The 24169-nt window shown below is 36.3% G+C and overlaps 1 protein-coding gene across 2 annotated transcripts; it reads right to left on the reverse strand.

Annotated features, from left to right (window-relative positions):
* Window positions 1-16552: 16552 nt before the first annotated feature.
* LOC113690083 (receptor-like protein kinase THESEUS 1) lies at window positions 16553-19894 on the reverse strand. 2 transcript variants are annotated; one of them, XM_027207901.2, is made up of 2 exons: window positions 19751-19894; window positions 16553-19258 (listed from the first exon to the last, which is right to left on the reverse strand). In XM_027207901.2, the coding sequence occupies exon 2, from the start codon at window positions 18923-18925 to the stop codon at window positions 16880-16882; it is 2046 nt and encodes a 681-aa protein (XP_027063702.1). In that variant the 5' UTR covers window positions 18926-19258; window positions 19751-19894; the 3' UTR covers window positions 16553-16879. The 2 variants fall into 2 exon arrangements, with proteins under 2 accessions (XP_027063702.1, XP_027063700.1); XM_027207899.2 differs by lacking the exon at window positions 19751-19894 and having other exon boundaries at window positions 16553-19536.
* Between the last annotated feature and the right edge of the window lie 4275 nt (window positions 19895-24169).

Genomic DNA, 24169 nt, shown 5'->3' on the forward strand with positions numbered 1-24169 from the left:
CTTTCTAGTGGAACCTATTATGATGGTATTTGGAATTGGTTTATGACTTGTAAACCAGTTTTATTGTGCTTATTTGAATGGTTAGGACGTGACAGTGATCCAAGGCACTCTTTAGGCGGAGGTGTATGAAATATCACTTGCTTGCTTGGTGAGTGTTCTTGTTTGTTATGTTTCTTGACTATATGACATATGTGAACGATTGATGACATGTTGCATGCTTTCAATGATTGCCAAAACGAGTTTTCTAGGCGAGTGTGTACTTTATCGCACTCGACCTAAATGGTTGTGACATTTTCAATGATTGAACGATTTGAAATGTTATTTGTGCATGAATGTAAGCCTTTGGGCTGAACTGGCCACTGTCCCTTGTTACCGGTCGGCTCGAGCCAGAAGCGGACTCGGTCGGGCGATTTGGTGACATGGGTGAACGTTTTGGTATACTCGAGTATTACCTTGAAGTCTGGTGGAGCCTGGAAAATATCCGGGAAGGGGGTGAATGAATGAATGAGGGTTTTACTTATAAAAAAATGCATTTTCAAATGATTGAAAATATAAGGGAACGAAAGGAGAATGAATGAACGAACGAATGAACGAATGGCTCCTTGTGAGCACGTATCCTTTTCATGAATGTGTTTATCGCTTTCTTTTGTATTTGTATTTTGAATTATTGGTAACATGTAATGAATGCATGGAACTTCTTGTTGCCTATATGTTCGGAACCTTACTGAGCTTATAACTCACCCCGTTAGTTTTGTTTTCCTTAACAGGGGAAGGCGAGCAAGGACGAGAGCCTATATAGACTAGCTGGGTCTAGCTCTTGGTTTTTTTCTTTTGTAATGGTTCTCGCCCTAATGCTTGGCACGGGCTGGTTGTATGGTGAATTGAGAACCTTTGTATATTCAACGTTTGTACTTCCTTTTGAGATAGCAATGTATATAAGTTTCATTTTAAATTTTCGATTTTGCCATATGAATTCTTGTGGTTTTATTTCGGATTTGTTTGAGTGAATGACTGAGTCCCGGCGAGAGCTGGGCAGGCAGTCCGCTAAACCCTTTGGTTCGCCTTAGGGGAAGGTGGGGCTGTCACAATTGGTATCAGAGCCACTTCGCGTGGTCTCTGCGCGGAGTGAGCCTGGACTAAGTGATGAGCAAGTATAAAGGACTAAGTGCTCGTTTGAGCATAAGCTATGAATTGTGAATAGTATAGGCCTTAAATCTTTCTTGTGATACGTGAGGCCAATAGATAGGTATGTCAGGGAGGAATTTTGATTGTAGATAGTTTACTCTTGGGACTGGCCAGCTCGAGAAGTGAATTATCTTATTTCGGATTCTCGTGCCTGAGTACTCCAGAGTTAAGGTGATGTTAAGTATATGAGATTTATATTTTGGGACCATGAACAGGCTTTGTCCGACTAGAATGAATATAAAAGGTCGACGGATATCTGGTTTGATTAGAAAGTGACGTGAGAGATCGAACGGGGTTATTTTAACTGGGACGACATACCACCTTCTCTTCTGATTTGCCTTTGATATGTTAATACATACCCATGTAATATTGACTGCTTTTGATTACTTGCTTGCTTTTGGCTGCTTGCCTAAAGTGATGTGTTTTCTTGTGTGTATGATATGTTATATGTGAATATGCTTATTTGCGTAATTAGTGTGCTAGAAGTTAGTTACTTTCATCATCTTACTGCGCATATTCACTTAATTACCTTTTGGAAAAGAAAAGAAAAGATAGAGGAAAATAGTATGGAGGGAAGACGTAATCGAGGACAAGGTCGTGGCAGTGGAACTAAACGAACCCCAGAACCAAGAGCAGAAAGGGAAACGTCAGCCGAGCAAGAACAAGGACCGAGAGTTGCAACCGGAGACCAAATGACGGCGGCAATGCAACAAATGACGGATATCTTGGCAAGATTAGTGGATCAACAAGGCCAAATACCCGTAAGCCAACCCCAGAACCCTGAGATGGGCGAAGATAAGGCTCTTGAAAGGTTCCAGAAGTTTGCTCCTCCAAAATTCCTTGGCGGGTCCGATCCAGATGTAGCTGAACAATGGATAGAAGCCATGGTTAATATCTTCACAGCCTTAAACTACACTGAGCAGAGGCAAGTGAACTTTGCAGTATTTCAATTTGAGGGACCGGCCCAATCATGGTGGAACGTAATTAGAGCAAAGTGGGAAAGAGAACAGACTATCTGGACATGGGTGAACTTCATAAGAGAATTTAACGAGAAATACCTCCCACCTTTAGTCCAAGAAAGGAGGGAGGAGGAGTTTATTGGGTTACGTCAGGGAACATTAAATGTGGCCGAATATGAAACAAAATTTACAAGATTATCCAAGTTTGCTTCTAAACTGGTAGCCACTGAATGGTGAAGAGTAAGACGGTTCATACAGGGATTAAATTTGGACATCCAGGAGGCGTTAGCGGCGGCACAAGTGAATACCTTCACAGAGGCGCTTCAAAAAGCTCAAAGAATTGAGGAGGCAAAGGCACAGGTAAAGGCCTCCCAAATCCGAAAAAGAGGTACACCTAATAGTATGAATGAGGAATCTAGTGAATTGGTGGCACCTTCTAAAGTGCCGAAAGTGCACCAGTTGTTCCGGCCACCATGGACCTTAGGGGCGGTAGATGAGAGGTCTACAAAAGGGAGTCAAGTGGGACATGGAGGAATTTTCCAAGAAAACCAAAAGATGACTTCTCATTTGACTTGTGGCTACTGCGGAAAAGCCAATCACACTGAAAATGATTATTGGCGGAAAGGACGGAAATGTTTGATTTGCGGAAGCAGTGAACACCAAGTTAGTAGCTGTCCGAGAAGACAGTCACGTGGAAGTAGTACTCCGCAATTGGAGGGGGCTCAATCAAAACAGGCAAATGAAAAAGGAAACCGAATGAGTGTGCCGGCAAAGGCATATGCACTAGGCAGCCAAACAGTTCTGGACTCGTCTGAAGCAAATGAAGGTAAATTTCGAGGACGAAAGTTCTTAAGGAGGGGAGAGTGTGAGGACCCTACAACTTTCACAATTTCCTAGTATTTTATCTACTTTCACTTTCCCTTTTCATGAATCAAAAGAATTGCTACTTATCTCGAAGGAAGGTTTTATTTCACTCGTATGAACGTGGGATTGTGTGCATTAAGTGTTTTTATGTGAGATTGTAGAGATATATGTTAGCTGGAAGTACGGATGAATGCGGCGCGTGAGTGTGGAAAAGAGGAAATGAAAAAGAAGTACCCTGAACTTTTCGTGAGTTAAGGTGAGAAATTTCGAGAGCGAAATTCTTTTAAGGAGGGGAGATTGTGATGCCCCGAAAGAATGAGTGCGAGAACCCGAAAATTTTCTAAGCTTCTAGGGTTTCTTTTATTAATCGCCCGCCTTTTCTACATTTTCTTTCTTAGAAAATTCCCCAGATAATTTTATTGAGTAAAGATAGTTTTTAGATGATTTTCCTAGTATCAGATAGCTTTGGAGAAATTAAGAGCGTATACTGGACATGGGACCCGCTAGTGCGAAAAGTTCAGAAAAATTCGGCCAATTAGGTTAAGTTTTGGATACTGAATTTAATTTACCGGGTGTTATGAGATATTTAGAGGTTGCCAAGTGGATTGGTGTAATAGAGACAAAAAAGTTAGGCAAGTAATTAAGGAATGTGACATGTGTCACTTAGAGATTAATTCCTACTTTTGACTTACTATTCATGCTTTTACCATTTACCATAATAACTTCAAAAATTGACCAAAATATCTTCATTTCTAAGCTTCATATGGCCGGCCACCTTCAAGCAACAAGGGAAGAAAAGCTCTCCAATTTCTTTGCTCCAAACTTGCTCAATCTTCACTTTTAACCGTTTAATTTTAGTTTTACTCCATAAAACCTCTTCACTTAGTGTTTGTGAGTTGTTTGGTGGAGTTGTTTGGGAAGCTAAGGTGGCAAGTTGCTCTCCTTCTTATTTTACTAAGGTGAGTAGTGGATGAACCCCTCTCCTCCCTCTAATGATGTTAAATTCATGATTGGTGATAGTATGAGATGCAAGTTTATGGATTAATTTTGATTTTTGGTTGGATTGGTGAAGTTTTATAATTATTGGGGATTTTTCTATTTTCATATGAATATGATTATGTGGTAATGTATGATGATTGGAAATGATATTTGAGGAATCTAGAAGGTGGAAAAAGTGGTTAATTGCAAGAAATTTCTATTTTGGAAGAAAATTGAAAAAACTAGGGTTTCATTGTTCTTCATTCTGCCAGGCACTATAGCTCATAGTTAGGAGCCGAATTGGCCTTGGATTAAAACATAAAAGTTGTAAAAAATGATATTTTAGAGATACCTGCAAAATTTCAGGTCAATCGGAGTAGCGTAGCTTGAGAAAAGTCGAAATTACCCTTGCTATCCTGGTTTTACCCGAGTTGGAGAATTACGTCTGTAATTGGTTATTTTGGTTAGGAATGCTTCAGAATTGGTTGTTGAGATCTTCTGATGAAATATAGCCCTATATCTTAGCTTTCGAATGGCTTTAGAATTACTAGATTTGGACTTAGGTAGCCTGATTTATGATGTTTGTACCAGAATGCATTTTGTGAACCTATTTTTCCGGTTTTGGTGTAGTATATTGTATTTTTGACCTATTTGTGCTAGGAACTGGACTGAGTGACATTCTGTAATATTGTAGCCCTGTCTCTTAGCTTCGAAACGGTGGGTCTTACACTTCCATCCGATAATCGTAGTGCCGTTGGTGCTAAAACCGCATAATGACGTCAAAAACTGTTTTTTTGAATTGAAGTTCAATTCCATTTCCGGATTTTCCTGGTTTATTCTAATGCTTATACTTTCTAGTGGAACCTATTATGATGGTATTTGAAATTGGTTTATGACTTGTAAACCAGTCTTATTGTGCTTATTTGAATAGTTAGGACGTGACAGTGGTCCAAGGCACTCTTTAGACGGAGGTGTATGAAATATCACTTGCTTGCTTGGTGAGTGTTCTTGTTTGTTATGTTTCTTGACTATATGACATATGTGAACGATTGATGACATGTTACATGCTTTCAATGATTGCCAAAACGAGTTTTTTAGGCTAGTGTGTACTTTATCGCACTCGACCTAAATGGTTGTGACATTTTCAATGATTGAACGATTTGAAATGTTATTTGTGCATGAATGTAAGTCTATGGGCTGAACTGGCCACTGCCCCTTTTTACCGGTCGACTCGAGCCAGAAGCGGACTCGGTCGGGCGATTTGGTGACCTGGGTGAACGTTTTGGTATACTCGAGTATTATCTTGAAGTCTGGTGGAGCCTGGAAAATATCCGGGAAGGGGGTGAATGAATGAATGAACGAATGAATGAATGAGGGTTTTACTTATAAAAAAATGTATTTTCAAATGATTGAAGGTATAAGGGAACGAAAGGAGAATGAATGAACGAACGAATGAACGAATGACTCCTTGTGAGCACGTATCCTTTTCATGAATGTGTTTATCACTTTCTTTTGTATTTGTATTTTGAATTATTGGTAACATGTAATGAATGCATGGAACTTCTTGTTGCCTATATGTTCGGAACCTCACTGAGCTTATAGCTCACCCCGTTAGTTTTGTTTTCCTTAACAGGGGAAGGCGAGCAAGGACGAGAGCCTGTATAGACTAGCTGGGTCTAGCCCTTGGTTTTTTTTTTTTTTTTTGTAATGGTTCTCGCCCTAGTGCTTGGCACGGGCTGGTTGTATGGTGAATTGAGAACCTTTGTATATTCAACGTTTGTACTTCCTTTTGAGATAGCAATGTATATAAGTTTCATTTTAAATTTTCGATTTTGCCATATGAATTCTTGTGGTTTTATTTCGGATTTGTTTGAGTGAATGACTGAGTCCCGGCGAGAGTTGGGCAGGCAGTCCGCTAAACCCTTTGGTTCGCCTTAGGGGAAGGTGGGACTGTCACAGCACCCGATTCCTCTCTTCCTCCCTCTTACTCTCTATCTCACTCTCTCGGTCTCTTCAGAAGCTCTCTCCCAAGTTCCAGGCTTTTCTCCCTTTTCGTGCTCTATTTTCTTCCCCCCTTTTGGTTCCCAGATTTTTCAGTTTCAGTCCCCTCCCTCAATCTTCCAGAATCTCTCTCGGTTCCTCTCTTGCTTTTTCCTCTACCCCGCAACTTCCTCCCCTAATCTCTCTCGGTTTCCTCCTTTCTCCAGCATGTAGCTCTCTAGTTTTTTCCCTCCAGCCACCGCCCCATTCTCTTCTTGTTGTCTTCCTCCTAATGGATGCATTTTCATCCATTTATATGGTACCAAAATCCCCAAAACCTTTGGAGCAACGATGGGGATGAAGCTGCATTTTTTGTGCCCTTTTGAGCCGTTTGATGCTCTTATTTCCAGAATATTCTTGACATCTTCTGGTGAGTGAGGTGGCATTGTGTACTGGTAATCTTGGAGAAAAAGAAAATGAAGAAAAATCCCATTTGTTGCTTCTCATTTCCAGCTGCGAAAATCTGGTACATGGCCTTGTCAATGGCGATGTACGAAGAGGATGATGAATAGTACGCTGTTTGCACACGCGTGAGGATCTGTTCCTTTTTTTTGTTAAAATTAATTTAGGTAAACAAACAAAGTTAATTCCTAATTGAAGTTACCTTGCCAAATTTTTATTTATTTTAAAGAAATTAAATCTAAGAGGGTTAAAAACTCATTTTTGAATTTTATGAGGATTTTCCTTTTCAAAATTTTAATGCAAAAATATATTAAAAATAAAAATTATGAACCTAATTTATGAAAATAAGCAAAAATGAATACCAACTATCATTTAATCAATAAAATAAAACAATAATAACAATAATAATAATAAATAGAACTAAAATTGAATTAAATAAAAATCAAAATTTTGGTGTCTACAAGTTGGATGTATTTAGTTGCTTATTTCTTAGAGTCTTGTGAACCTTTTAGTTAGGAGAATAAATTTGGCCAACTTTTGCTTTAAGTTGGGCCTTAATTAGTTCATTAATTGGTTAGTTAAGTAGTGTAATCTTTGTGAGAACACGAAAATTTCTTTATTTTCTAGTCATTGTTTTATTTTCATGCATACAATTTCTATACCTTTCTTTATTATATTAATTTTTGAGAGATTGTTATAAGGGAATTAAGTTGGTAAGACATTTTTTTCCGGTACAAGTTAATCCATGTGACATTAGTAGTATATATTGGACGTGGGACCCGCTAGTGCGATAAAATTTTGATGACTAGGTGGCGTTGTATTAGGAAATATTATTTTTACAAGGTGCTCGGGCATAATTAGAGATTAGTTAGGTAAATTAACCATTGGTAGCCAAAAGGATGAGAATACACCCTAGTTTGCCATTTGTCGCAAAACCAATGGATGGTGGACTTTGATCAAGACCTTCTTACTTCTTCTAAACACAAAAATTTGACTAAAATTCTCTTTTATTTTGACTCAATTACTTTATGATAGCTATACTACTCATTTACCTCTCCAATGGTTGGAATAAAGAATAGAACTAAGAGTTTTCCTTTTACTTTCATCGTTAGGATAAACTAGGGTTTGTACGTCTTTTGGTAGTGTGATTAATCGGTACGGAGTGTGTACTAAATTGAATGGTTAAGAGTGAGTTTTAGATAAGAAAAGTGTGTGATTAGAAGCAATAATAATAAGTTAGTGAATTGTAAGTGCAAACCCTAGTACATGCGAGTTAAGGAAAAACGGTGTGAACCGAAGTGTACCGTTCGCTACCGATTGAATACACCACTTGACCACCACCTTATTACCTTAATCCTCTTGTTATTATTTCATAAATATCAGTCCTTAATTATCCTAGAAAGAGCCAAAATTATTGACCAAAAAGAAAGGAAAAAGAAAGAAAATTAAAGATTTAATCTTGAGGTGACAATTGGTGACCATCCAAGGGTTGTTTGACCAACCAATTTCCATCTTTTTTATCACCAAATTCATTTCATTTTCTCTTCATTTCTGAACATTTCAGCTGAGCTTGAGGAGAGAAGAAACCAAGTGAGCAAACTCCAACTTCCATCTTGAATCATGTTAGTTTGAGAGAAATCACCCAACCCAAACCGATTAAACTTTCATTTTAGTACTTAGGAAGCTTTGTGTGGTAAAATTGTGGAAGAAAGGGTGTGGTTCTCAACTACAAGCACTTTTTGGAAGATATCATGGCTGTCTTTCCTTTTTCTCTGCTTTAATCTTGTCTAAGTTTGGATAGAATTTTATATTTTTGGCTTAAGATGGTTAATCTGTTAGTTTGGATGATATGTTGGATTGTTGAGCTAGAGTTTGAGATTTTCAGTGTGTTTATTGTTGTTTACATAGTATATGATGTGGAGGAGCTTGGATAGGGACTTGGGTAGTGATTTAAGACATCAATGTGATTAGTAAGCATTGAATCATCAAATTTTCAGCTTTAGAGAGGAATTTGTTCTGCTTCTGACCTGTTTAATTCGTCCATGTTAAAGGCTGAATCAAGCCTAGGTCAAAACATGAAAGTTGTAGGGAATGGAGTTATATAGCTTCCTATAAAATTTCAGCTCAATCAGAGTACTGTAGCATGTAAAATGACAAAATTACGCCTGACTGCCAAATGCACTGTTTCGTGGACAGTTTTCTGTTTTCTCTAAAATTGCACATTTTGACCTTGAAAATGAACGAATTGGCTGTCAATTCTTCATAAGACTTGTAGTTCTATGTCTTAGTTTTGAAACGGTATAAAGTGTACCCCAAAATGATAGGTGTAGCTTCAGTTGTGATCGAAATGCTAAGAGACGTCAAACCTGCTATTTTGTTGTTTGTCCTTAAACTTGGTTTCCGGTCGCATTACTAGTATTGTTTTGTAATTGAATGACATTAAACCTAGTTGAAGGGCTATTGTGGTAACATTGTTTGTGTGTGACTTTGGGGCTAATTTGAGGAAAACAATGAAACCATAAATAGCTGGAAAATAGCTAAATACAAAGGGCATGTTGCCCAAATTTTCACTCAAGGGCTAGTTGGATGTACTCGCGACTTGTATAAAAGGTTTTAGGGTTGTTCATGTTTTAAAACCAACTGCTACCTTTTTACTCAAATGCCACATTGTTATTTTTTTGTACTAGTAGTTAACTTGACTAGACACACGACTTGTAGTCAAGCCTCATTTGTGCATTCCGTTTCCTGGGTTTGTGGATGGGGAAACCATAATTATTTTACCTTGGTTGTTGTTAGGACGTGACGGCGATCAAAGCCATCCTTTGGGAGAAAATTTTTGAAGTTATCTTTACTTGAACTGGTAAGTGTACCATTCCCCTGATTTGTTGTTTAACTGATTTATTTGTACTTGAAATCTGTGACTTGAATGACTATGAACTATGTTTATTCTGAATGAGACGAAGATGTACTTTATCACACTCGTTCTCTTGCCTGTGTGATTGTTTTACTGTGTGAATTTGAATCTCTTATCTGTGTCTGTTCTGACGTCGTTTGAAGGCTTGTATCCAACAACCCTTCTGTGACCTCTGAGCTCAAATCTTGTGGCTAGTTACTCGAGTCGAGCCGACAAGAGTCTGGCCGATTAGATAACGAGCCACGGTAGTCTCTTTTTGGGAAATCTTTGGGTATTGGAGACTCTGGATTTTCGGTATACTCGAGTATTACCACCGCTGTTCCTGTTGAGGCATTCGGGCCCAGCAAGGGGTATGTTCGGTGGACGGAATTTGATGTCAAGTGGGGTCTACGGTCATGTTTGCTTCTTCGAACGTTGACGGAGCATCAACGAGTTGGGATCAAGTACTGCAATGGGAATTTTGGCTCCTGAGAGCCACTTGTATCCTTTCTCTTTGAGGTGTTTGTTCATTTCCTTATTTGGTGTGCATATGTGACTGATTGAAAGTGAAGTTCCATGATTCTTGACTGTTAATACTTTTGGTACCTCATTGAGCATAAGCTCACCCCCTTCCCGTTACCTTTTGTTTTCTTTTCAAGGAACAACATTTTTTATCCGTGACTTTGAAGAAGGGAGTAGAGCGAGTTATAGTTATGTTTTTTTTAAGCTCCTCTATATTAGTAAACCCTAATTGGTGCTGGATACATTAGGGATATCCGATCTTGTATTGCTAGTTGATATGTTGAAATTTTCAATGTACGTATTTAAGTGTTTAAACATGTCTCTTCGGTTTATGTGGCTGAAATAGTACGTTTTATGGTTTTGATGAACTTTCTTGTATCCATTGGGGGAAATCAATCAAGTACAAAACTTGAACGAGGAAGGAAAAAATTTGATCGGATTCTGATGTGGCCGCAGTCCTTTGCACTTTTCGTTGGAGCGTTTACTCATTTCGTTTAGGGTATTGTCATTTCCGATAGTTCGTATTCTCAAAGTTCTTTTACAAGTCATGTAGGGTTTACGTATGTTTTGGATCCGTAGTCCTAGCGAGAGTTGGGCAGGTGATCCGCCGATCCTTCGGTTCGCCTTAGAGGAAGGCAGGGCCGTCACAATCTTGGCACATTTGGTTTTGTAATTTGGCTATAAATAGCCAACCTTTAGAAGCATAATGCATGGCTTTGAGAATAATTCAACAATTAGTTTCTTGAGTGAAACAATTCTTTGGCTTGTGAAAGCTACTTTTGAATATCTTAAGAGTAGTTCCTAAGGTACTCATCAACTTATAAATTAAGTAGTCAATTTGATTGTGGTGTCATCTGCCAATCTATACATTCTTGTGCGGTCCAAGTTCGATTAGATTTTTGTTGGTCAAACATTGATACTATCCAATTCTTGATCCTGTGGCTTGTGTGTTATGGATTACGGTAGGGTGTAAAATGTATCAATACATGAATCTAACATGTGAATAGAGGTATAGTTTAGCATTGAACTAGTAAGGAAATAGGAAAAGGTCATAACTAACATTGGACTAATGTGGTAATGGCATACATTTAATAGTTATATAATTATAATAAGGGAATAAAGTATGAATTAAAATAGGTAAACACAGCAATAGAGCACGTAACAAATAAGCATAATATCTAGATGCAAATTATAATAAAAACATGTGAACTCGCAAGCACTTAGGAGCATGTAAGACACACAAACTCTATCTATTATATTTGGGAACCTAACTATAATTTAAAGGGAAAATGATGAAAATAAACCAATCTATTACATATGGGGTCCTAACTACAATCTAGCAAGGGAGAACAAAAAAACAAGAACCTAACAATTTTATTTAATTAAATAACTACAACTTGATAAAAATTAGAGTAAAACAAACAAGCATTTTAAAATCAAATTCAGACTAAGTAGGTAATGTAATGGCAAACTACGAAACTAAAACCACTTAGAGCACATAGACATGTAAAAGCACATAATTGAATGTAAAAGCAAGAAGGGAATCTCCCTTTGAAATGTTAGTTCAAGGTTTTCCTATTTAGAGCTCACAACATCAATAAAGAGGTAAAAGTACTGCAATCATATCATGGTTATAAAAAAAAAACTCGAACCTAATTGAAGCTATTTAGTTGGAATAATCATATAAGACACATAAAAATAGATAAGAATGCATAATTGTGGAACAAAATAGGAATCAATAGAATCCAACTACCATATATGTGTGTGTGTGTACCATATTTAAGAGTATGTCCCAAAGAATTCAAAAGAAATAAGCCATGGATTCTGTCATGGCACTTATCTTCCTTTAGCTTTAATGCCCTCTTCATCTGCAGTACGTGTGCAATCAGTTCAATTCATCTTCAGCCCCTATACAATATGGCAAGGAACCCTATCTGGTGGAGGGGTAGCACAACTGCCCACAACTGGATTTGAATCACTCTCCAAGTCATCACTCTCTATAGAAGTACCAACTGTGACGACCCCATCTCACTCTAGAACGAACCCTAGGGTTTAGGCCTGACTCTCGTCAAGATTCACTCACTCACATTAACTTTAAATATAACATTAATTTAGATTAACTACTAACAATCCATTCACACTTACATATCCTCAACCAAAACAAGAGTCATCTTAACTATATCAATTAATATGTACATTCCTCAAAATAATAAGTCTGCATAACTTTACTTCAAATACAAAAGATTCACCAACGTAGAATTCCAAGTTTCGAACTTGTACTACTGGCTTCTCACATACCCGTTTTCCACTCTTGTAAGGAAAACAACTATAAGGGTTGAGCTGATACCCAGTGAGGTTCCAAGTGAACCCATGATATGAATTCGACCCAACAAGAACCTATCTTGAAGAACCGAATAGATCAGGCAGCGAAAGGATCTTTTTTGACTAGATTATAGAACAATAACTATCTTGCTAGACCTAAAGAGAACCCGTCTCTAGAAACCTAGTGGATTGGTTATTGGCTTGAACAATAACTACCTTACTAGATCTAAAGAGAACCCGTCTCTAGAAACCTAGTGGATTAGTTATTGGCTTGAAAGAACAAGATGATGTAATCATCTTGCCTTGAACACCACAAGTATCCAAGCTAAATACTTGATACAGTTCAAGAAGAAACTCAAGTTCCATCAAGGAACTCCATAAAAGGAGACAACTTTCTTTTTATTAATTCATCTTCAATATCATATATCTTCCTCAATAGTTAAATAAAGTTGGCTATTTATAACCTTACAAGACTCTGAAACCTAATCTAAGTTGGAAACAATACAAATTTCCTTATTTAACTCGACTTATAAACTTGACACAACTTCCTAAATAAATTTGGAAGTAAATAACTATTTTCCTAAAACTCTAACTCAATTAGAATAGGAAACTAACTCACTCAATTGGCTTAACTATGGTCGACATGACCTTAGCCTTTATTTCCCTTATTAAGAACTCAAAAATAACCCAAGACTAACTAACAAATATTGCTGGAAACTTACTTAAATAAATAACAAGAAATAAGCATGACAAATCTTCAATGAATCTTGAACCCGATTGCACCATCAACCATCAAACGAATTTCCAAATCTTGATTGATATCTTGATTGATTTCCAAATCTTGAAGGGAATCCAAATCTTCATGTTCTCTTCAACCCATCCATCCCAAAATAATCATAACAATCACAAATCAGTCATAAAGCATGATATATATATATATATATATATATATATCAATTAGCAATCTAAAACAAGTAACACGTTCAATGTGAAAGGATACGGCACTAATACAAGCTATAGAGGTGACTCCTGTCCGATTCTAGACATAGCACTTACTCTTGTTCAGTGATTCAGTGTCATTTCCTAAGTAACAGTACCCAATATTCTCCTTCCAGTGTTCGATGATTACCTCTCTGTGGGGACTATCGTCCTACTCGACCGAGCCTGTTACTAACTCAAATAGGCTGAAAGTTGATGGGGTTTGGGTCCAAAATGGTCATGCACAGTTAACAGTACCAGTTAAACAATTGATGGTTCCAAAAGTAAGTAGGTCGAATACGATAAAGTACACACTCGCCTTTTATCAGTGAATAATAATAGCAATTTAAGTTGAAAACTCAAACAATTACACTTAGCAATCCATCAATTCACCAAGCAATAAGCCACAACCATACTTGAACATTTAATCATGAATACATACGAGGACCACTCACCCAATCAAGTGGACAGTCATGCCTCGGTTTCAGGGTTTCCTTCTAGCTCACCACTGACTCTTGAGATATGTCCAAGCTACAATTACTCGACCTTTCAACAAAACTAACTTTCTTTCCAAAACTACTAAATTATATTAGTCAAAATAAGTGAAATAACACATAACCCTAGTTTTAAAAAAGGGTTATCAAACATTGAGGTAAAAAGGTATAGAGTTGTTGCAACCAAATTCTTGAAAATAAGATCGGAAAGCTTGCCCTCACTCTCAATTTCTTTTGACAGAATTTTGTCATCAAGATTACTTCAAATTTTCTCCAAAAACAGTGAATTTATTCATGCATGTCCTGATTAGAAAATTAAGAGGTCAATAAACCAATATGTGCAAGTTTGCAGTCAATATTTTAGTGTTAAATCTTGAAAGAAAATGGTGATTATGGTGACATTTGGGCTCCAAGCAGAAATTCCAGCATTACCACTCCAATTCCCTTATAACTTTTGGGATTTAGCACACCAAAATTTGACAAATAACTTTTAACAAAGTATCTCATTTGAATGTATAGTAAAATAGCAACAAAATTTTGAATTATGGGCTGAAGTTTAGCCATGGTTCAAGGCTAGAAGTTTCCTCCAAAACAGGTTACATGCAAGTGGATTTCTAATCCAAAACTCAACTTTCTTTCATGGTTCAGGCATAAATCATACAATATATCATGAACTATAAACCATGAATTTCCTTTAAAAACTTAGGAAAAAATGGAAGCCACAAGCTGGAAAAACACAGCTTCACCCTATGGTTCAGACAAGAAAGTTTCTAGCATGTCTCTCTTCACTTTTCTCACCAAAACAGCACTCCACTTACTCACTTTCAACCATAAATCACCCAATAATAGGCTTGTAACATGACATAAGGTATTAATCGGGCATTCTAGCAAAATTCAGCAAAGAAATTTGCATCTAAGAGCTCAAAACTCAAGCCTCTTCCACGGTTCCAAAGCTGGAAAAATTTCCAGCAAGAAGGCAGTTTGCCAAATGAACTTTCCTCCTACAAAACTCTTTATTTTTTTACTCAAACCCAACATGCATGTAAAGATTAGTGAGTTATAAAATATATTGAACAAAAACCTGAAATTTTACAGCCAAAAGTCATAAAGAAACTGGAAAAATTCTTTCTCTCCCTCACTCAGCCAGTAAAGCAAGATTTCCAGCAGTTCCTTCAAACTGTTTCCATCTAAGTTATCAACTTCCTACTAAATTCAAAGGTAAACATACTGTATATATCATGCAAAGCAAGAATAAGACATATATCATACATTCCTAGTAAAATCTTCTCCACAATTTCGAATGAAAAGCTGTGAAACAAGATTGTCCATAACATGCTTAATGCACGGCTTCAACCTGGAAATTTCAGCAGCCACAATCTCACATGCACTCTATATTTTCACCAACATTCATCTATGAAAAGGGATTCAAGGATTTTCTAGCAACTTGCAGCAAAATAAGAGCCAAAATCTGGAAAAAAAAAAAAAAAAGTCATCTCTAGTTCGGTCCAAGCTGGGAAATTTCCAGCAATGAAACAAGTTTCTACTACCAGTTTCTACTTCAATCCAACCTCAAACCAAACATGCATCCAAATCCCCCTAAAGTATATAGAAAGGCTGAAGTTTCTAGTCATGTTACCTTATTTTTCTGCTACAACTCAATCTGGAGGTTAGCTCACCTTCCTACTTTCTCCTTGGCTGGAAATGGAGGCAAGGCAAAGTGTTTCTCTCAGCTGAAAATGGAGACAAGGCACTCTGGTTTCTCTCGGCTGAAGTGTAGCAAGACAAGGAGATTCTCTCAACTCTTTCTTCTAGTTTCTCTCAGCTGGAGTGGAGGCAAACAACAGAAATTTTCTCAGCTCTCCCTCAAGTTCTCTCGGCTGGAAATGAAGCAAGACAAAGGAATTAATTCTCTCAACTCTCTCTCAAGTGCTCTCGGATGGAATGGAGGATGATAAGAGAAAATTCCTTTTTGGTCACTAAATTATTTTTTACAAGAGAAAACTTTCTCTAGTTTCTCTCAATTCTCAATTTGGTCACTAAATTCCTTTTTTCCCTCTAATTTTGGAATTGTTTGTGTTATTTTAATTTTTTTGCTACTCGTTGGGCTATTATTCTCTAAGTTTTGAGAATTCCAATAAACACTATCTTTGAGTGTGACAGTTTTATAGTTTATGGACTAAAGTGTCACAATTTGCAGTTTAGGAATTAAAGTAAAAATTTAAGGATAATTGAGGAATGCAAACTAGAACTAACTCATCTTATTAGTATGCCCCAAATTTAGTATGACGCAGATAGCCCCAACAATCTGAAGATCTGCATACATTACAATTAGTATATTGTTACCTACGCTTGTCATTCGCTCTTATAATGAGGGTATTGTAGGAAAGAAAACAACATTAATAGTGTCAATTCAGGTTCATATAGAAAAATGAATAGGGATCTAGATCCTCTGTTGTCGAAGGAGATTGAATGCATGACACAAATTTCAATGTATCAAAAAAAGTTGTTCTGTTTTGCATCTTCTTGTATTAGTGTCTACATTTATTATGTTAGCGTCTATATCTGTTGTTCTTATGTCTACACTGCACAAACTATCACCAGTAGCCCCTGATCCAAAAAAGGGAATTGTAAACGGTAAAAGCATAGCCAGTAGTGATGTACTTAAAACCTCGTTTATGAGAACCAAGAAGAGCAATTTCTAAGGTGTCACTCAAGTTGTGCTGAATTTTCAGCAAACCTGCTTGTGAACGAGGGACGGAAGGTCATCATTAGTAATCTGCTTTGTGAAGTTGGCCAGTTTTTCAGGTTCTACAGTAATCTTTAACTATAACAGCGTCTAATAAATTGTTGGAATCAAACACCAGAAAATGAGAACAAATTTACAGAGAAGATAACTACCTCATAACAGGAAAAGCTCAATTCAAAAGATGGCATTGCAATCCTTTAATTCAAGATAATTCAAGTATGATTACATTGCTAACAGCAGTCATATCAATCATTTCCTCTTACATAACAAACAGCTGAAACTTCTATGCTGTTGTAAGTGAAAAACAATGGTCACTTTTCATGGATGCATTAGCTGCACCTATCGTCTATAATACATATAGAATGGAGTTATTACATCCAATATAGGTAAAAAAAGAATTACAATGATCGCAGTCCTCTCATTGCAGACCAAATGACCCCCAAGGAGAGAATGCAAAATACAGCCGAAACTTTTCTTAGTATCAGAGATTTTACTTTCACCTTCCTCGCGGATTTACTAGTTGAGAGAAAACAGCACTAGTTGCCGCATCATCAGCATCATCATCAGTCCCAGAATTCACCCCTTCAATCATACTTGTACTGTTGTCAAAATGTTCAAGAGGTGTCAAAGGAATGCCAGTAATATGATTTGTACTATTATCTTCCGACTCCAGCAGAGCTGAAGAGGTCTCCTCAAGCTGGAGAGCGTATTCTAAATTCCACAACACATCCCCCATTGAAGGCCTGTCAACACCATGCTCTGCCAGGCACTTTTCTGCTGTCTCACCAAACTTCTTCAGAGAAGCTGGATTAACCTTCCCTGCAAGATTTGAGTCCATTATCTGATCCAACATGCCCTTCTTTTGCCACGTCATTGCCCACTCTGCAATATTTACTTGCTCTCTTGGAAGAACAGGATTAAGAGCAGGCCTTGTACAGAGCACTTCCATCAGAACAACGCCAAATGAATACACATCAGACTTCTCCGTGAGTTGCTGCCTCCTAAAGTATTCAGGATCAAGATATCCAAAGCTACCCTTCACAGCAGTGCTAACATGTGTCTGATCAAGAGCAGGCCCAGTTTTAGAAAGACCAAAATCAGCAACTTTTGCAACGAAGTTCTCATCCAAGAGTATGTTTGTTGTTTTCACATCACGGTGGATGATACTTTGAGCTGCACCAGTATGGAGATAATGAAGTCCCCTAGCAGCACCAATACAAATCTCAAGGCGCTGCTTCCATGAGAGAGGTGGAAGATCTGTTCCATAAAGATGACTTCTTAGAGGTCCATTCGCCATGTACTCATAAACCAGTATCATTTCAGACCTTTCATCACAATAACCAATAAGAGACACAAGATGGCGATGCCGAAGCTTGGATAACATTTCAATCTCAGTTCTAAACTCTGCAATACCTTGTTCAGATCTTGAATTTCCCCTTTTGACAGCCACTCTAGTCCCATCTTCCAGTGTTCCCTTGTAGACTCTTCCAAATCCACCAACACCAAGAAGCAAGCTCTCATCAAATTTGTTTGTTGCATCCATTATCTCTTGGAAACTAAAGAACCGGCCATTGGAAGAAGCAAGTGAGATGCAGCTTGCTGTTCCACTCTTTTGGGAGGTAGTAGACATTTTTGTCACAGTCAATGAGTTTCCATATAAAGGCAGAGGAAGCCAGGGGTGAGCCTGGTGAGTTGTCTTTGATCTGCGGGCTAACAAACAGCAATAGCACAATCCTATAATTGCCATCGCCGCAAAACCTCCAACAACAGCTCCAACTATGATTCCTGTCTTGCTCTTTCTGGAAGGCGAAACAAGGAGGGTTTCAACAGATGATTCGCCGTTCAAGCTTCTCGCTTCGTTGCTAATCTTCATGATTTCCAAACCATTCATGATTGCATTATAGGAATCAGCACTTCTGTCTGGACCAACACTAACCGTCAGTGTGCCTGAGCCATTTGATGAGTTGGCGACAAAATCTCTATAGTACGGAACATCCAAGTCACCAGCTAGGTTAGACAAATCCAGACTCCCAGATGCCAAATCAGTATTTATGAATATGTTGAATACAAGTGTGTTCATAGAGGTGCTCACTATATCACAAAAATGTAACCTGATTAAGTACATAAAAGTCGGATCAACTTTGAAGACCCATGTGATATTGAAGTTGTCATCGGGTACATTTGCATCTCCCATACTCTCAGCAGTAGAATAAACGAAATTTGGGGCCACTTCAGGTGTGACTGCAGTCTTGTACATTATGCTTGTGGTGCTAACCGACACATTCACGGCAGAGCTGTTGACATGGAGGTACTTCACATCATTTTCCCAAGTTCTCCCCAGGGTGTCATTCTGAGGAGTGATCAGAGGACCACCCATATTTAGACGATAAATAGTTTCCAATGCACGTCCAGAAAGGCCATTAAATGGGCCAGTTGGAGATACACCCTGTGCCTGATCAGAAATCAATATATCCGGGAGAGACACAACTTCAATTGCATTAACAAAAGCAACTGAATTGTTTGAAGGAATGAAAGTGAGCATCAAGATGTCTGATGTTACATTAACTGTATACTCCTTATATAAGTAAGAACCATTATAGCTCTTGAAACTGAAGTTGTTCAAAAGCACAAAATTTTCTGTTACGACAGTAAATGTAGCAGATGTTAAATTGTTGCCCGGGATGGGGTAAAAGTACAGACGGATCCAATGCCGGCCTTCTTGCTTAATATCAAACTTATATGAACTCCTACTGGGGAAAATTCTAGCTGACAGGTAGACTGGAAAAGCGGCACCACTAGAATTGGAGTTTGCAACAATAGAGTTCCCCTGACCTTTCACAGCAACTGAAGATCGAACTGAATCAGGAACATAAGTCTGACCAAAAAAGGTGACGTTTTGGGAAGATCCACAGGCAAGCAAGTAGTTATCAGTTGGAGTAAATGAGGCATATAATCCATGATTCATCGATACAAATACAACCAAAAGTATCCAAATTCTAACTCCCACAGTTAGCATCTTTAACACCCCTAAGTCCTGCAAAAATACCCAAACTAACCAAAATTCCCCACAAAATTCTAAAACTCAGCAAAACATGAGCTGAGACACCAAATTGAGAGACAAACAATTATCTCAAACAGCCACAATATCCCAACTACCACAAGCTCAATTCAAGAAACTAATGCCAAGATCTATCCAGAAATTCCTTTTCCCCACAAATATCACTAACTACCAACTAAAGAAAGCTACTTTAAACAAGAACATGTCAGAAAAATATATTCTTGGTTCAGAAACGGACCATAGTCCAGCAGAATTACAAGTGTTTGAACAAGATATAGAAGAATGAACTTGAAAACTGATGTCACTAACCTGACCCGACTAACAGAACCAAGAATAGCTTTGAAAAGTAAAATGCAGGCATGAAGCAGAAAGCAGACAGCCCAGCAAAGATGACCTCAATGCCACCATTAAAATGAAATCCCAGAGGTTGAAGCCTTTTAGAGCAAATTGCAACAGCTCTTTCCAGGCTGTTGATTAGGCTGTCATTTTACACCGAGGAAAGAGCAAAAGAACTGGACCCACAACTAAAAGATTGGAAAAATAAAACTTGTAAAATAAATAAAACGAAAGTTGGTCACCATGAGTAATTTAAAATTTTTTCTACAATTTGCACTTAAAAGAAATTCAAAGGGTAATCAATCACTCCTTTGTCTCGATGGGCAGTTTTTACTTACCAGTTGTATAACTCAGTTGGTTTTTTCTTTTTTTTTTTTTGTTACCTATAACCTAATCTATCCTAATATAAGAAAGGAGGAGTCGATGAGAGCAAAAACTTCATCGGAGAAAGTCGTTAAAAGTAGTCACATATAGTGATAATTTGATAGGAGGTAAGAATTGAACTTTGACCTTCCAACACATCGCCAGACCAAAGATTGGTGAGTTGCATTTGTCCTTTTTTAATAGAGTTAGATTATATAGATAGGATAATTTATTACTCTTTATTTTTAACATAATAAACAAATAAGTAAAGAATACATGTAACAAATATAAAAAAAAAAAAACTTTTCACTATAAAATTGGGGTTCAAATCTATATTAGTTGTAAATACGTGCACTCATATGATTGATTGAATGCAATTTTTTTGAATGTAATTTCGATGTAATTATAAGTGTCTATAGAATACCCGTACGAACAACCGAACGATTATACCAATCTATTTTTATATATTTTGCGTAGACGAGAAATGGTAGTAGACTAGGAATTATCTGCACGTACAGATGTCCTGCGAAAATAGTTTATCATTTTTTTTTCTTGCACTAATATGGGGATTATGGAATATTGTATATATGTTGCTGTGCTGGGCCAATGGATCCCTCGGGCCCATTTTTACGCGGCTTTGCGGTGCACAAGTGTAGTAGCGGAGCTTCGGCCTGTGACCTCTCTGACACGTACTAACAGTCCATTTGACGGAGCTCACAGTAATGTTTAAGTGATATTTTGAAAAGAAAAAAAAAAAAAGGGGATACGAACATTCAAAACTTATGAGAAGGGGGTATGTTTTAAAAAATTTATAAAAGAAGTATGGATTGTTGTTTCTTAAATTCTGAAAAAATAATTTAGTGCAAGCAAATTTATGAAATTACTACTTTAAGAAAATTTATAAAATTACTCGTATGTGCACATATTACTACACGTATGTGCACGTATATCATAAATGTATTTTCGACTTTACATATATGTAAGTGTATTTACTTAAACACACACATTCAGGTTTATACTTATATATACCATAGTATATACCATAGTATACATCCACGTCAGTTAAAGTACATTTTTTATTCAAATATTGTACACATTCTTATGAGAATGATTTAGTCATTTAGTCAAATATTTATTAGTTATTTTAATTCGTAGATTGTAACCCATAATTCATACACAAATTTTACACCCTTCTCATGAATTTTAAATCTTCCTATTCCCATTTTACAAAATTTTTCCTAATGTTTATGTAAAATCAATTTTTTTCTTTAATTAGGGACTCTAGTATTGTCAAATTTATTCGATACAAAAAAGGAAAAAAATACACCATAATTTATATTCAACTTTTTAAGATATGAGATGTGATTTCTCTAAAATTACTTCACAAGTATATAGTCATTTTTCAGGGTTAGTCTGATAAGTAAGAGATGGATATCTTAGAAATTAAAGTTGATTTCAAAGTGATCAGTTTGAATATTTTATTTTGTTTTCTTTTCATTCTGGAGTTACTAGATAAATTGTGATGATTTTTTTATAGAAAAAAAAGGGTAAAAAAAGAATAAATCAAGTGGCTGTTTTTAAAAAATTAATTGTCCTTCTAAGTAAACACAAACAACAGAACAAGTGATATATAACTTGTAGATTTCATAATTATTGACAACAAGAAATATTGAATTATACTCAACTAACATGCATAAATTCTACTTATGAGAACGAGAAAATGAGAATGAGAAAAGAAAAAAGAACAAAAAACAAGTGATGTATGGTCCAAAAATGACAAGCATTTGCATTGCCATATTCTTCAAAAATTAATTGAATCTATCTAATAGTCCCATCATCAAATGTTTTCTATAGTGCAATTTGAAATCTTCATTAATTTCACATCATTCCGGCAGGCTCAACAGCCGGCGCCAGAGGGGACGTCAACGAATAACAGCACCTTCACCGACCGTTATGTGTGACGTCACGTTTTGACAAAATTCAACCATTTTTAAATTAACCGCCACACTTAGGCACATGGCCCCGAAGCACTGGTGTCCCCATCTGCTTCCTCTTTTATAATATGTTTCCCTATAAAACGGTCACTTTAAACAATCTCTGTCTGTCACAGTTATTTTCGACTTTATTTATTTTAGAAAATATTCATCAACCAAAACGAAAATCAGTAGTGAACACAAATGTTGCAGGCTGCTCAAAAAAAAAAAAAAACCAGAAATGTTTACCAATTTCATGGCTAATTTGAAAGAAATACTCCAATTAGAATAGTTTAATTTCCTTAGAATATTGTCTGCTCATAATATTAATTATTCGTGCACTTTCTTTAAGCATTATCCCTTCATTTACTTTTTCATTTTTCTTTAATTTTTTAACAGGAAAGGGTATGATTTAAGGAATTGAAAGGAAAAGGGGGATTTGAACCTAAAATTTCTAAAATTTAGGTGTCAATTTTAATCATTAAACTAAGACCTCATTAGCTCCTTTGTTTAGTTTCTTGCCTTTAGTTTTGAAAAGTGAGGATGTAAGTCACTTCACACCTTTATTATGTTCATCTACAGGTGACAAATCAACCCATGTAATTAAATTTACTCATATCTGCTCATGAATAGATGGATATGGGTATCTTAAATTTTTGCATATGGGTATAAATGGGTTACCCAATAATATCTATTTATTAAATGGGTATTATTGAATAACCCATCAAATCTGATTAACCCATTTAGAATTGTTTTCCTCCAAATCTCCTCTCTTCCCCCACCCATTTTTTTTCAGATTTTTCATTTTGTTATGATGTTAACTACTTTTGTTTCATTATTATTGTTATTTGTTGGTTTTATTTTATCATTTTATTTTCTCTTAATTTGTTAACTTACTCATTTTTTAGCATTACCAATTTATGACAAGCTTTAGCCTCTTTTCCTACATTTCCAAAATGAAATTTTAAATTTACACATGAAAAAAATATTAGGGGTTCAAAATTTTTGGATTAAGTTTTTATGTTAATTTTTACAGTACTTAATTTAAATTTTTATATTCTTATTATTCAATTATTAAATAGTATGTAATTTTGCGACATAAAGTACGGATAGGAAAAAAATTGATAATTAGGCTTATTGAACATTATAAGTAAATATTTAAAACTAATGATGTGTGCAAAGAGTGGCATAAATTGATAATTTAGTTTGCAAAAATGAATTTAAATGAGTTTATAAAAAGTTAAAATAAATGGGTTATAAATGAGTAATTGGGTTACCCAATTCATTTTTTGATTTACCCATTTATACCCATCTAATTAAATGGGTATAAATGGGTTGAATCACTTATACCCATTATCCATTTTACCCAACCCAAATCACCCATTTTGACACCTCTACATATAACATACATATAAATTTGCCTGTTTAAATGATTATATATGCTAACTTTGTACGTAAGATTTAATCTCTCTACACACATAAAATTCACTAACCTTTATAGGTAAGAGTAATCTTTCTACACATATAACATACATGTAAATTTGCACATTTAAATGATTATATACGCTGACCTTATAGGTAACATTAATCTTTCTATTCATGTGAAAAACCAATTGTCTCTTGGTTTTGTTTTCCATTAAAAGGCAAGTAAATCTAATTTGGCTCTAGTAAAACTATATGCCTTTCCAAGCCAAACAAGATTTTTATTATTCGATACTAAAAGTCAAAGAGAGATTTATATGCCCTAATATTGGTTATGATTAACAGAAACATGACGCTAACAAGCAACAGAAATCATGTGTTGTTTTTTCCAGCTTCCGAACTGTATCCTTCTCAAAGCATGATTAACAATGCGAAATAGAATAAAACAGTTTTGTTAGCTTCATTTTTGAAAGAATACTAAGAATCAAATCCTTAATTTCTTGCAGTATAAAGTACGTATTCAACTAACATGTTTACCCTTTTCAAAAGGTTGTTTGCAGTACATAACTTTCCTCTGAAATTGGAGGCCTCTAAAGAATGATCTTTTAAGATTAATTTCTCTCACACTATCGAT

This window comes from Coffea arabica, chromosome 5c (assembly GCF_036785885.1).
Source record: "Coffea arabica cultivar ET-39 chromosome 5c, Coffea Arabica ET-39 HiFi, whole genome shotgun sequence".
NCBI classification, from domain to species: Eukaryota; Viridiplantae; Streptophyta; class Magnoliopsida; order Gentianales; family Rubiaceae; genus Coffea; species Coffea arabica.